Here is a 15908-nt window from a genome sequence, read left to right on the forward strand (position 1 = left end):
ACCACCTTGGTTGATACTAATCTTAAAGATGTTCTTAAGGTATTAAAATGATCATATAAGTTACATTATACATGAAAATAGAAAAATAATAGCTTGAACTTTTTTTTAAATTTCCATTCTTTAAATATATTCTCTAGGCTAAAGACATACTTCTCATCAGTATAGTATAAGGAGTTTGGATAAATAAGGCATGAGTCTCTACATTCTGTTTTATTTTCTTTTGTTATTGTCAAATGTAAAAACAAGTTTGGTCATTTGGTTCAATGCAAAAAATACAGCTCATGAGTAAGCATCTATGATGGCCTTGTCTCAAGCATATAAAATTTAGTAGCTGTCAGTCAATGTAGGAAAATTATAAAACATAAAGATTTTCATAAAGAGCAAGGGCAAGTGCAAAGAATGTATGAGTTTAAACTTTTCTAAAACATCTTATATCAGTTGTTTATACTTGGCCTTAAGTCCGATGCTTTTATTGAACATGTATTTTTTTAAAAATTCACATCCCAACCATACACAAAGTCATTTACTGTGAATTACCAAAAATTTCCCTTAGCCTTTTCGTAAAGATGCTGTTAGAGGACATTTGTAGAGTCCTTCAGAACTTACAATGAACATGGCACAAAATAGTTGATGGTGAACACTCTCATTAATCTGCCCCATACTTTTGGCCTAGAAAATTCTGGGAATACACCAATTAGATAAACAAATATTAAAGTTCTGCCTTTTGTATAGGGGCTCCTCAAGACCTACTGTGGAGTAGGGAAAAGTAAAAAGGAATATATTGAGTGAAGGACTTTAGTAACTCTAAGAACTCATGTACCTAGAGGAATACAGGTAGAGGCATGTGAGAACTGACATTGCATATATATACGGATAATTTAGGTAGGAAAGCTTCCTGATCATCTGTGGATTCTCCCCATTCCTCCCACCTGCAGGGACTGAGATGAGGTCAGCAGAAGCAGCAGCTAAACAACACCACACCTGTCCTCCCCTGCCCTCCCTGGGCTCCCAGGGTCATTCTCAATCTTTAGCTCATCCTTCACACTAATTTTCCTTCTGCCTATGTAAAGGGGACCCCCTAACCTTGCTCTACTTCTGTTGATCTATTCCTCTCCTGTTCGCTGTTTTTGCTCCCCTTCCAGACAACCATGTCTTGGCCATTTAAGGAGGCCAAACTCCCCAGAACACTATTCAGGTAACTAAAGTTAGATTAAATGGAAAAAAAGAATCGGTTAAGAAGATGCTCAAAGAGGAAGGTGCACTTAGCATATCTCATAGCAGAATTGTCTCAGGAGAATCAGAGCTCCAGCAGAACACTCTCACTTAATCCCTAAAGCTTCTGCTATGATTATTGATTTGAAAGAGGACAACTGAGATCTTTGGACACCCAGAGGCCAGTGGTATGTCCAGTCAGTGTGATTCCCCTATCAGGTAAAGGGATATATATTAAAAAAAAAAATGAGACAGCCTGTGGCACAAGTTCAGGTATGAACAGGTATATGTAGTCATATTAGTCTCCCACCTAAGGATCTGGCACTCCATAATGTAACAGTCAAAGCCAACTGGCTATCTGGTCATGACAAATAAAATAAGAGTAGTGATAGTGTGAGCTTTGTTAACCCTACCCTCTCTCCATGTTCTTCAGATCTGACCAAGAGAGAATAACTCTGGAGGCCAAGTCTGTCTGAAGTAGCCAGACTTGACCAGTTAACAACAGTGCAACAGTTTCAGGAAAGATGACTCTAGCCGTCTAGAGGTGAAGAGCTATTGGGTGGATGTGGAGGCATCTGCTCAGATCACATTCATAAACTTGCTATTCCATGACCACATAACACTGCATGATGGGGCCCCATGTCATCAGAATGAAAGAGACCCATCAGATATCTGAGTCAGAGATCCAAATGGACGAAGTAGTGAGCAGACACTCTAAGAGACGGTATCATGGGAGCTATTGCCAACTGTAACATGGCTCTGTATCAGTTCATGCCAGGCTGTCCTTGCAAATGGGTAGTGCAGAGGATAACTACAACAGTGTGGATTCATTCACAACCCCTTCTGCTGCTCACCACCCAGCATCCATCTGTGAAGCTGATGCATAGTGAGCCATTTCAGGTTTTAAATTTCAATTTACAGACAGTTTTATCACTCACTGAGATTTCTTTTCTAAAATAAAAAAAAAAAATTAAATTTTTTTTTCTCTATTCAACTGTTAGCACATTAAAGTTTGTCCTTGCTTTTCTCGTTTAGGTAGTTTTTGTTCACAATGATTTTTTTTTTCTGTTTCTCATTGAAATGTAAGTGGAATATATAACTATTTTTCTAATGTTAGGATTTTTTGTTGTTGTACAGAGAAAAAAAAAGGTCAAATGATCAAAGACTTTTGTTGATGACCCAGAAAAACACTTAGATTTAGGATTATTACAAGGGACCATCTAGTGCTAAGAGTAATTTTATTTGAAATTTGTGATAATTAACATATCAAGCACAATGCAGCCTACCATTACTAGCCATTACTTTATTGTGGAAATACAGCAGTCCCTTGGTATCCATGGGGGATTGGTTCCAGGACCCCCACAAATACCAAAATCCTTGCATGCTGCTCAAGTCCCACAGCTGGCCCTGCAGAAACAACATTTACGAAAAGTTGGCCTTCATTGTCCTCGGGTTTTCACATCTCACAAATACTGTTATTTTCTGTTTGCGTTGGGTTGAGGATGCCAGTACTAATGGCCAACTGCATTTATTGAAAAAAAATCCACATGTAGGTGGACCCACACAGTTCAAACCCATGTTGTTCAAGGGCCAGCTGTATTTATTGAGTGCTTGAGAACCATGCAGGATGACCATGTAGCATGGTGTCCTGGACAAAACAGGGGCTCAATGATTCTTTTTTGCTGTTTTCATGATGATATTCACTAGTGTTAAGAGCTTCTGAACAAACTACTGCAGCTTGTAGTAGCAGAGCAGTTCTAAAATGTTTTGACTAAGGTGCTTCTTCAGTGTAGTCAGGTATACTACATGTATGAATTTTATCTTTACTACGTTAGATTTCCACCAACTGTGTAGAAATAGCCTAGTATGCTTATTTAGGGCAGTATGTTTAATATTGGGGATGATCCTAAGAAATTACAAATTTCTTAATATGGTAATCTAATTAAGACCCGATTAGCAATTCACTGTGCTGTAACTTGAATTTTTAGCATAGAAATAATTTCACTATGCATAGAAAGTAAAGATGTATTTTTTGGAGACATTAGAATTTCAAAAATATAAGGCAGCACATGTGGAATGTAGAGGTGTTAAAAATCTTAAATGTGGGTTTCTCTATAGCTTTAAGCTTGAACAGTTTTTTATAATCAGCAAGCTTGCCAAACAGTATCAAAAAACTCATTTTCTTCAAGTGCTTTATTTATCTTTAATAGAACCTTCATCACCCTGGTGTTGTAAATTTGGAGTGTATGTTTGAGACGCCTGAAAGAGTGTTTGTTGTTATGGAAAAACTCCATGGAGACATGCTGGAGATGATCTTGTCAAGTGAAAAGGGCAGGTTGCCAGAGCACATAACGAAGTTTTTAATTACTCAGGTAAGAAATCAATTAGAGACATAAAAAAGATAATATTTAATATCAAATGTTATCACTGTTTAATACAGCTTTCTACCCTTGTTGTTTAGTCCCTGCTTCCCGTCTAAACTATACTAGAAAAGGTGGCAGTGGCTCATTGAATTTTCTGATTTATGTCTATGTTATTCAGAGTCCAGTATACCAAACTAGTAACTGGTTTGCAGGCTCATGTATTAAAACTATTCATGAAATTTTAAAATGTACATTTGGTTTAGTCCTGGTTCTTTGAAAATATTTAAGAATGGGTATCCATGTTAGATATTGTAGGTCCCTTGTCTACACCTGTCTTGGTTCCTGTATGAATACCATAATATGCTACTTTTTCCATTGAAGTTTCTTTCAAAGCCTGCTACGTTAAGTTAGCTTATTTCAGTGTCTTAAACTTAAGAAACTTGACTATTCCTTGTGGGTTTACTCTTGGCCTTTTAAATTTATGTCCTGGTATAAAACATTTAGAAATAAACTAATAGACTGAAATGAAATTATTTGGGTGATTTTCTTCTTTATAGATACTTGTGGCTTTGCGGCATCTTCATTTTAAAAATATCGTTCACTGTGACCTCAAACCAGAAAACGTGTTGCTAGCATCAGCTGATCCTTTTCCTCAGGCAAGTATAAAAGCCTCTTTCAGCAAAAAGCCAGCTGACGGCATCACTGGCTCCCATGCAGCGTCCTGTCACCTTCCCTTTTTCCCTTCAAACCTTCATTTGTTTCAAGGTTTTCCTACTTGTTTTCATCCGTTTCTTACCGTCTTATATTTTCAGGACTGTGGCTTTGTCACTCTGGCTTCTCAGTTCAGCCTGACCTCGTTGTACACAAACGTCCATTCTCATTGGGCTTTTTGGCTTCTTTAGACCTGGCAGCCCTAGGCCAGTGTTGGAATCACTGGCCTGAGAGTAACAGCACTTAAGAGTTTCAGAGATGCTACCGGCTCTCTAGTGTTGGTCATGACATTCAACTTCACTGTTGATTTCAAGGACAAGGGCAAAACTTTCTTCCTCTCCTCAACTCAGAGGGTGGAAAACAACCAGATCTCTCCCCAGGGTATTATAGTTTTGAAGTGAACTGATCACGTTGGCTGTCCTGCCTTGCTTCCCCGACACCTTCAGGTTCTGCTTATGTGCCAGTACGGAGCTGATTTTGAGGATTATTGTGAATGACATTGACACATCTCTGTACTTGTTCTTCATCACTCTCTTCCCTGATTTGCTTAATGTTTTCCTGCCTCATAAACAATATTACCTACTTCTAAGTAATTTATTTTACTTATTTTTACATTTGTCTCTTGATTTTGGGGGGAGGAAAAGGGAGTTTAGATGATATTTTTATGAATGAAAACAAACTTTGTATCAGTACATAAACCACTGTCTTCAAGTACATAAAATAGAAAATAGCTATTACTTCTATCATGAGAAATCCATACCATTTTATGTAAAGCATTGTGATTGTCTGAGGTAGACATGAACTAAGAACTTACTATTTCTACAAATCCTTACTGTCAACAGGTGAAACTCTGTGATTTTGGTTTTGCCCGGATCATTGGAGAGAAGTCTTTCCGGAGGTCGGTGGTGGGCACCCCCGCTTACCTGGCTCCTGAGGTTCTAAGGAACAAGGGCTATAATCGCTCTCTAGACATGTGGTCTGTTGGGGTCATCATCTACGTAAGCCTAAGCGGCACGTTCCCATTTAACGAAGATGAAGACATACACGACCAAATCCAGAATGCAGCTTTCATGTATCCACCCAATCCCTGGAAGGAGATCTCTCATGAAGGTAATATCTTCCATTCAAAAATGATAATGGTTTAATCCTTAAGTGTTACGCTATTAATTTAATTGCAAATTATTAAATTGATAAATGCTCATTGTAAAGTGCCCACCAAAATGGAGGCACAGAGGCACAAATTGATTGAGATGGGATATATACACATAATAGAGAAATGGGGACATTGGGAAATTATATTAAGAGGTAAATGAAACAATCAGAAATGAGTTGGTCATATTGTGGTGTATTTCCTTAGAACTCATAAATATTTACACATTGATATAATGGTAATAATGAATCTTTAGTAAGGGCTTAATTACCGTGCGCCTGGTTCTGTGTTAAACACTGTTCAACTATTATTAACACAAGAGCTTTATGACACTGATATTTTAATTATCATATTACATATATTAGTATGCCAAGTTCTTTGTCTATTGATTTCCTCTGTGTGATATTAAAGTATATATAATATTTTATTTGGCCATTTCCCTGAAATTTGTATGTTGTTTCTATTTGTGTAGTATTAGAATATCCTTATATATAATGCCTATATGTATTAATATCTCTGATGAGTTGTTTAAGAGAGATTACCTTGGCAATTTTGTTTAGAGTTATATTCTTCTTAATAAATATTTCCATTCTCTTAAAAGAAAGGAGTTCCTCAGTGAATATACTTTGGAGTTTATCTAATTCTCATAAAAATTCCATAAGATAGGTTTTACTATTATAACTATATTTCAAGTGACAAACCCAAGCATAAGTGACACCACCAGTCAAAATCACGAAACTAGTTAAGTGACAGGGCCAGAATCCATACTCAGTCCGAGCATACATCCTTTCACCACGAGTCCTACTTCTTTTCTAGTTTACACACAATGTCTAGTTCTAAGTTCATTCTGTTTCTTCATATTTTCACCACTTAAAAAAGCTAATCCATTTGTAGATAAACATCTCTTATTTGACACCTGTTATTGCCATTCGTATTAAATGGCAAGAGCTATGCATTATCAGAGATGTAAGTTACCATTAGCAACAACATTTGACATCCTCTAATTAGTTGTAAATCATAGCTAGATGGATATGTCTTAAAGGAACCTGTGGCCTACAAAAGAACTATCAGGTGTGCCAAAGGAATAATTAAATATTTATGATAATTCGAAAAAGACAAAAAATAAAATGTAATTATTTTTCTTTTCCAGGAGACAGAAAAGAGAGAATTATCAAATAACCTTGGGACCAGTAGCATTGTTAGGAAACATTACCTCTCAAGAGTTAACCATTATGATTGATATTTCTTATCCAGAAATTCAGTAAAATAACTTGATTCTGTTACCAGACCACAAATCTGGAATATCACTGAAGCCAGTCACTTTCCTGTTATACAGGAATAGGGCATTGGGGAAATAATCTTATTGCTTTTATTTATTTTGGGTGGAGGAGAGTAGTGGAACAAATGATGCCTTCTCTGCTATTAGGGAAATTTGCCCAGCTGCGTGGCTATAACCTATTTAGATATAACCTATTTAGGCCAGAAATAAACAGCTATAGATTGCAAACCTTTAATTATTACTGGTAACAAAGACCAGAAGCATAGATATCAAAGGCTAAAGAAACAGTTGTTGGGCAATCACAATACATATACATCACAGGTAATATGAAAGCAGAGGACAGGACATAATATGCTTCAAGGACCTTGACAACTAGTTGGGGAGGTGAGTTATAGAAATTTGGAAAAATAATGATTAATTTCCTTGAATTGTTAGCTAGGTATAAAACCAGGGTCTCCAAGTTCAGAGGAGGGGAAATCACTGTGGACTTGACTAGTCAGAATTGTATTTTTGGTGGAGACAGAACTTAAGCCAGTCACTGAAAAATGGGAAGGAAGAGCTATAGCATTTCAGCAAGAAGGAATTACACAGGATAATTCAAAAGATATTTATATTTGAATAGGAATTATGCATTTTACTTGGCTATAGGAATGCCTAAGCACTAAAAATTTCCTACCACTGAGACAAAATGGTGGAAGCTTGGGTAGAAGATAGAACCTCACTTTTTCAAATGACTAAGTATCAGTTTGGGAATTAACTAGCCTCTCTCCTAGTACCTCCTTCTGGCATATCCTTGCCTTTAAGACACAGGAATTACAGTGTTTGCTAGCTGAAGTTCTGGATGGCAAATGAGTTTTCTAACTGCTGGTATGTGAACAGAACTCACGCTTGAATATAGAAAAAAGTTAGTTAAAGTATATCATAATACCAGATGAGGTGTTACAAAAGCAGTTACTGGCTCAGGTTCTATCCCATTATCTTGCTGAGAACAAAGAATTCCCTCATTAGAAGTTATAATGGAATTATTGCCAAATAATTTTAAGCATGTAAGATCTGACAAATACACAAGCAAAACTATTATCTGGCAAAAGGTCACAACTGATGTTACATCAGTTTTTAGTCTCAAGATACTTTATACCACACCAGCAACACCAAGAATCCAGATATAGGGAAATAAAAATCTAGGCACCTCCATGATGCTGAAGTCAAAGATCATGGTCAATGGTCAAGCAGTTTGAGCTATAGTCCTCTCTTCTATTCTAATTAGTCATCACTTAGCTTCCTTGGGCTTCACTTCCTCATCTGTAACATGTGGTAATGATTCCTGTCCACATAGCAAAGTTGTAACAAGGACTGAATGAGATAAATGATGTGAGAGACATCTATAAAGTCAAGTGTGGGTCGAGCCAAAGATTTGCATTAGAATAAGGACAGCAGAACACCAAGCTAAGCATTTTCCCTGTCTAATAACCAATATTGATTGCATAATTTCAGAAATTATGTGCATGTTTCCCCAGTGTTCTTTGGACATATTGCTTGTTGTATTTTTTTCTTGGCATGAAAAAGCAAAAGTAAATACTGTGAGGTCTTTATAACATGCCATAGATGTGTCAGAATGAAAAATTCCTTTATCATGTATTATTTCTGTTAGTATAGATATGGACTTGATACAATATAATAGTTATATATTGGGGTACTTGAGTAGTCATTGTGCTACTTGATCCTCACAACAATCCTCTGATGAGTCATTTGCTTAGGTTAGTGTCTTGCCTAAAGTCACACAATGACCTTGAAATCAAGGGCTTGGACTTGAAATCATTTATTTGTCTCCATTCTTTACACTATACATTGTTGTATTCCCAAAGATGCTTATTTCTTACTGTTTGATATTTAGGAACCTCTAGAAATACTGTATACTCGTTAATTATTCTTGCTAGGATAATATAATGAATACTGGCATTCTGGAGGTATGCTTACTAATAATTTATTAATATCAGTGAATTAATCAGGATTCTTGTGTTTAAATAATAGGAACCTATCTCTAACTAACTTAGGCAAACAGGATAACATATTGACTCACAGAACTAAGAAGTACAAAAAGTAAACCTCAGATTCAGCTGGATCTTAAAGATCAAGTGTTGTTTCTCCATTTCTCAGCTCCCTTTTACTTTAGGATGACTTCCTTCTCAGGCCGACTCTTCATGTGGTAAAAAGTGATCTCCCAGCAGCTCCAGGCTTATGTGCTGCTTATTGTGCATGATTCAGAATGGAGGAGGGGTCCTCTCACAGTAGCTGTAGAGTCTTTGAAAGGGGCACTGATTGGCCATGTTTACATCCTGTAATACCGTGGGAACAATCAAGCAATCACCCCAAGAGCCTGATGGGGGTGGGGAACCTGCAACCTTAAGGTGAAATGTGGCCTTATAGGTCCTTAAGTGCGGCATTTTGACTGAATCCAAATTTTGCAGAACAAATCCTTTTATTAAAAGGGGTGTAGCAGAGAAAGACGATGCTTTTCTTGCCTCCTTTGGTGCTTAAAAAAGAACAGTTTTGAAATCAGAAGGCCATAGGTTCCCCACCCACCGATGAGGCCTTTGGAGTGGGAGAGGGGAAGTTCCTGCAGGGAAAAGATGTTAGGCTAAAAACAAACACAAAAGCGTTAACAGATGTCCATTATAAAAATAGATTTTGTGTGAAACAGGTATGATATGAAAAATGACAGACAGTTTGAGGAAAACCTAATGTAGCAAATAATATTTCCAGTAAAATGGAGATGGTAAAGTTAATTAAATTTTGAAAGAAAAAAATATTAATAGCTAACACTTTGACTGCATTTGCCCTGTAGCCAGGTACTACTGTAAACACTACATATATGAATTCATTTAATTGTCCCCAACCTTTGAGTAGATACTCGCGTCGTTTCCATTTTAAACATGAGGTAATGCAGTCATAGAGAGTTAAGTGGCTTGTCTGGGTGGGGCCATGGTGCAAATGCTGTCAGCTGGCTCCACGTAGATGCTTTTATAAAGGGCAGTTACAGCCTCTTGATTATTCTTCTAATGGATTTAGCCATCCTGTCACATTAAATATTTTAAGTGCTTTCACTGGCATAGAGAGAGAGTAGCAACACAATTTTTAATAATCTCTAACAGTACTGGGAGACAGGATTGTGTTGTAATAAATAACTGAGTTGAGAGCTGTGCCACTCAGTATCTTAGTGACCTCATCCAAGTTCCTCATTCTCTTAGATCTCAGTTTCAATTTTCTTTTCTGAAATATGGTGACACTAATTCCTACCTCACTGGGTTATTGTAAGTATTAAGTGAGACGGCACTGGAAAGTGCTTAGCACAGGGATTGCCATGATTATATTAGCTCAAATATACTGGTCATTTTCTGTTTCCCAGTTACTTTACAAAGTCTGTCTGTCTATCCTTCTATCAATCTGTATGTAGTATTTAGGTTTTTATATGTGTGTGTACACATGTATAACTGCAATTGTGTATAAGGTTGTATAACTATTTTTACATATTTAACTATAGTTAATGTAGTTACTGAAATATATAAATTATTATAAAATAAAATTAAATACACATATGATGTATAACTAAATACATATATACCTTCTATATATACACACTTATAAATTATAACTATATAAGAATGCATGTATACAAATAAAACACTCCAGCATGAATTGTATGATTACAATCAATTGCACAAGAGGAATTTCTAGCTTATCATGGGGATAGAGTTTGGTAACATTTCAGTTTATTCTAAGGCAGTGTTGTGTGTTCTGCCCTGTTTTATTTCATCATTGTGACTTTCCGGATGGTCACTTGTCGTCATCCAGTACATCCCTCACTACCCATCAGTAGTTAGACATGGCCTCTCTCATCTCCGACTTTATCTTATGCCAGGTTAGGCTGCAGTACTCAGGACACTCATCCTATTCCCTTTCTCAGTTCCTTGAAAGGACTTGTGTACCTATTTTAAAATATTCACTTGATTAGGCAAATTTACTTTACCTTATGGTAAGGGCAGCCCAGTATCACTTAAATATTTTTTTAGATGACCAGGTGAAACTAAGGAAAAGTGAGCCTTACTTGATCATTTACCAGTATGCCTCTCTTATCATTGCAGTTTTTAAAGCAAATATAAGAGACAGATCAGGATATCCTCCATGTTTGTTGCATGTGGTACATCACAGGGGTGAATCCCAGACGTTGCCAAAAACTCCAGAAAATCACAAGCAGGACTCAGCCTGTGACTTAAGTAGATGCTGAAGATGTAGGCTTAAGAATGAGAATGGAGAAACTACCTAATAGTCAAAATAGGCAGGGGATTCCTAATAATTTTGCGAAAGAATCTCTTTGATAATGGCTTATTTTAAACAACTTATTATGGTCTAGGTATAGATCTGTAGCAGGCATTTTTTAATGTTGGCATGCCAACAGTTAATCAGGGGAGCTGCTTAAAAATGGAAGTTCACGGGCTCTACTTCCCGTAAACTGCCATCCGTGGATTACCCTTTCAAAAATGCTGCTTCAGAGCCCAGATTCCCTGAAGGACCTAAAAGCTGATAATGGCTTATTTTAAACAACTTATTATGGTCTAGGTATAGATCTGTAGCAGGCATTTTTTTAATGTTGGCATGCCAACAGTTAATCAGGGGAGCTGGTTAAAAATGGAAGTTCACGGGCTCCACTTCCCGTAAACTGCCATCCGTGGATTACCCTTTCAAAAATGCTGCTTCAGAGCCCAGATTCCCTGAAGGACCTAAAAGCTGACAATACTCTAAAATATTTTAAGTCCCAGATTTTCAAATTTAGATAAATTATAAAATTCCTCTTTCATTCCTAACATCTTTTTGCATCCACGTCATCTTCTTTAACAGATATGTAATAATACCAAGACATGTAATTTGTTCAAAATGTCAAGTGTATTTTAATACAGATTGCCATGAAAAAGTAAGAGTAGGAAAAAAAGCACAAGCATCTTTTGTCAAGAAGAAAGAAGAAAAAATATATAAACTCCAGGGAAATACAGCAAGTTGTATAATAAAGTTATATATAATAAAGAAGCAACTAACATATGTGTCATGATTTTGAGCAATGAAAGCAATGTAGGAAAAGAGAATTTAACATTTAATTTCTCCTTTGAGTGGACATAGGCTTAGAGATTTGTTAAAAGTTATAGGGGACATGAGTCATAACCTAGAGTGCATCAGTTAATAATATTAATAATTATAAATGAATTATTCAAAATATTGCTTATTTTACATTTTATATAACCTTTCAATGAAGCATGTCTGATTTAATCATAATTATGCAAAGGAATGTAAATAATGAAACCTGCTTAACACTGGGAATAAGGAGGACAAAGAAGAGGTGAGAGCTGTAAGAGCCCTAACTTCCATGGGGTTGATCATGGGATTCTGCCTAAGTAAACAGGTGGCATTATATATGTTTATGTGTATCATTTAATATATAATTTAATTATAAATGGTAAAAATTTTGAACAAATGTCACATTAATATATTATCTATATATTATATATCTACAAACATATAGATATATAAATGTATATCTTCTATATTTTGTGCCAGGTACTGTTTAAAGTTACAAATGTGACCAGTACAATAGTTTAATATATCTAAATTAATTTGGAGAAGCAGGAAGACAGTAAGGTAGAGAAAACTGAAGAGAAATGATTTACCATTTTTAATGGAAGGGATCACGTTTTGCCAAAGTGGTTCTTCTCAAACTATCTGTGATAAAGGACCAGTTTGTTTTAATTTCTAAACATATGGACCAGTACTTTTTAAAATACAACAAAAATGTTAAATAGCTATAAAAGTTTCCAAAGATTTAGTCTTACTTTGTATACTTATCTCATCATAGACCAATAAGAAAACAGTCCACAAACTGGCATGGATCCATAGACCACTTTGAGTAGCACTGGTTTAGAGTTAATGAACCTAACATAAAAGATAATTCATTTATTATTTAGAGGTATAGAGGTCATCAGAACAAAATTTTTAAATACTTAAAATAGGTATTCTCTGGTTAGCAGTTCTTACAATGACATATGAGAGGTTTTTATTTTTCCTTTTCAACTCCTCTTACTGATTTGGAGCTTTTATCATGTATATATGATAACTTTTGTAAAAAATAATACAAGTAAACAAAAGTACATGGAATGAGAGATGGATCCAGGAAGAAATAGAGTACAACTTTTTGTATAGCTATAATTTTTCCATGCATGTCCTAAAAATTGTCTAAGATTTGAAATAAATAATATATATACTATTTATATATCAATATTCACTGAGCAGCTATAGGATTATAGCTCCTTCTCTATAACACCAATCACTGTGGTGCGACTAAGCAGATGAAGAAGATGTAATCTTCAGTCTCTAAAGCTATCAAGTCTACACAAAAGAGAATTTTCAAGTGTGAAAGTCAAATGAATTATCTTTTCCTACATTCCCTTATCTGCTCGGAATCATAACACACATCTTAAATGACTCTTTTCTGTATCTACTTGATTATACAGCTTTTGTTTTCCCCAGAGTTTATTCTTCGAGGAAAAGAAGTGACACAGGTAACTGAGCGATGTGGATTGTGTAGTTGGTGAAGTGAGATATAATTTGCCTCAGTGCGAGTCGTTTCACCAGGAGAATGATGACAAATCCTCAGTGACGGATCGGAAAGCATTTGTGGGAGTAACAGTACATTTCCATTTTCAAATTGAACTGTTCAATTAGATATATACAGTAAATTTGAGGAAGGTTGGTAATGGGCCACGAAGATCACAAGAGAAACTGCTATTTTTTTCCTTTTGAATTTTGATATTCCTTCATATGCCATTAAGCAGGCAAGCAGGCAGTAATCAACACACAGGCAGCCTCGCAAATTGTCTCACAACGAGCCCCCGACCCCTGCAGACAGAAGATCATTTTCTGTGTTCACAGGTGAAGTCTGAAGAAGCACCTATTCCCAAGTCACCTGCTGTGTTGTTACTGCTCAGGTTCAGAGTCACATGGTTAGTTGATATTATCAAGAATTAAAATCAGACAGGAAGCTTTGGCATACCATATATATAAGGAAATGCCTTTGCATTAATTTTAAAGCTTGTCTTTAGTGTAAAATTATCAAATTGTCATGGTACAATATCGGTTTCTTCCACTTATATTCTCTGACAGCCTCAATGGTAGTATTTATGCCTCTTCTTTTCCCTAATAAGTACAGCTGTAATTTATTCCAGTTGGTCTCAATCTTCAGCTGTACAGTACAGAATATATGGCATCTCCAAGCATAGAATGGCTAGAATAATATACCACTAAATTTATCAAAGCATCTAAATTTTATTTTAAAAGAATTTTTTTGCCATTCAACTTGGTAAATTCAAATAAAATTAGTCACAAGTGTGTTTTTTTCCCCAGAAATTGGAGATTGGAAAATACAGCCAGTACAAACACAAAGCAAAGCTAAATAAAAGCCTAGCACCATTACCACATGGTATGTTTTCAAAATCCAACAGTGTTCCAGAACGCTAAACACTTAAGCTGGAAGTAGCACTTTGCCATGAAAAGGAACCAGCTGTAGGTCCCTCTTTCACTACATATTGTTCAAAACAAAAAATAACCCTATTGAAAATAAGCCTCGGGTAGATGAGACCCAGAAATCCAATGGTATGAGAAACAAAGGAAAGACAATTGTCATTTTAATAATTAAACTGTGTTTGTAACAGTTTATGAGGCTTGCAGATCCAGCAAGCCTGCTGAATATTAATGAATAGATTGATTTGTCAACATATTAACACTACTGTCAGACATAACAGCACAGAAGAGAGGTGAAGGGACCAACCAGTGAACTGCTTAAAGAAGCTGAATGGGTGCCAGGAAATTTAATCACAACTGATCAAGTAAATTATGGAAGTCAGAACCTCCACTGGGGTTTAACGTTTTAAACAATCTTGACTTAAGATTCTGCAATAAATTGTGTTTAACTTCTTCAAAAAAAGAACATTCATTTTATTTAATAATAAACTTTCTAATTATGAGCCAAAGGCACACAATGATTTGAAAAATATGTACCAATAGAGTGATTTTTAAAAAAATATATACACATTTCAAACTCCAAATGAGGTAATATCAGAAAAACATATCCCACTAGGAAATGAATCATTTCTTTTGATATCAAGTAAAATATAATTAATGAGATTTTTCTCCAACAGATGTTTGTTTATAGAGAGAAACTGCCCAGAACTTTTAGCAAAAACAGTAACAGTGTAAATGCTCAAAATTGGCTGTTTATTTTCTACCCAAAATGAAATATTTCGTATACATTCCAATTATAAAGTTAAAATTTCACTTCTGTATGTACATCATAGTTGAGTTAAAATATAACATCTGAATATACGTGGAGATGTCTGAATAGAGGATCAACAAATGCTAAATATTCTATAAGTTTGCTTTCTTCCATAATAACAAAACGATAATATTTCAAAATACAGGTTGCTGAAAATCTTACCTAACCCTGTACTGCTCCATGGTAACAATCCACTGAGCAATTATCCAGAGTATTCTTAAATTGTTCAAGTGATGGAAAATATACAATTTCATGAGGAGCCCAGCTTCTTTTTAATCTGATCCTAACACAATGAGCAAAAATATCTGTGTGTTTATACAATCACTGATAGAACAGGCCCAGTCCGTTTCCAAATAAAGAAGTTTGAAAGCAGCCATCGTGTCTCCCCTATCCCTCTCTTCTCCCAGGCACTCAATTTTTCCTTCACCTCCTGTTCACTCTGGTACAAGCACTCTCCTCTTTGTCTGTGTTCTTTTTAAATCAAACCTCAGGACTGATCTGACTCAAGGTTCAACGAGTCCAATTAAGAGCAAAGTGAAGCCACCACTTCCCTTCATTATAAAGAACACATTCCTCTTAGCGTGACATAAAATAACATTTGATTTGGGAACATAAGTAGACTCATATTGAGTTTACTGTGGATTTAAAAGCCAGGTTTTGTTTTTTTTTTTTTTTTTTTTTTTTTGAGACAGAGTCTTGGTTTGTTGCCTGGTAGAGTGCTGTGGCATCAGCTTAGCTCACAGCAACCTCAAACTCCTGGGTCCAAGCGATCCTCCTGCCTCAGCCTCCCAATTAGTTGGTACTACAGGCGTACGCCAC

At 35.9% G+C, this 15908-nt stretch overlaps 1 protein-coding gene across 1 annotated transcript in view; it reads left to right on the top strand.

Annotated features, from left to right (window-relative positions):
- The window catches only part of PRKD1 (protein kinase D1), a 357628-nt gene that overhangs the window by 332151 nt on the left and 9569 nt on the right, over nt 1–15908 (top strand). Inside the window, exons 12-14 of the mRNA XM_012647880.1 lie at nt 3423–3584; nt 4133–4231; nt 5129–5396. Coding sequence (XP_012503334.1) covers nt 3423–3584; nt 4133–4231; nt 5129–5396 — 529 coding nt within the window. The remainder of the gene's footprint in view (nt 1–3422; nt 3585–4132; nt 4232–5128; nt 5397–15908) is intronic.

Source organism: Propithecus coquereli, unplaced genomic scaffold, assembly GCF_000956105.1.
Source record: "Propithecus coquereli isolate 6110/MARCELLA unplaced genomic scaffold, Pcoq_1.0 Scaffold273, whole genome shotgun sequence".
In the NCBI taxonomy this organism is placed as follows: domain Eukaryota; kingdom Metazoa; phylum Chordata; class Mammalia; order Primates; family Indriidae; genus Propithecus; species Propithecus coquereli.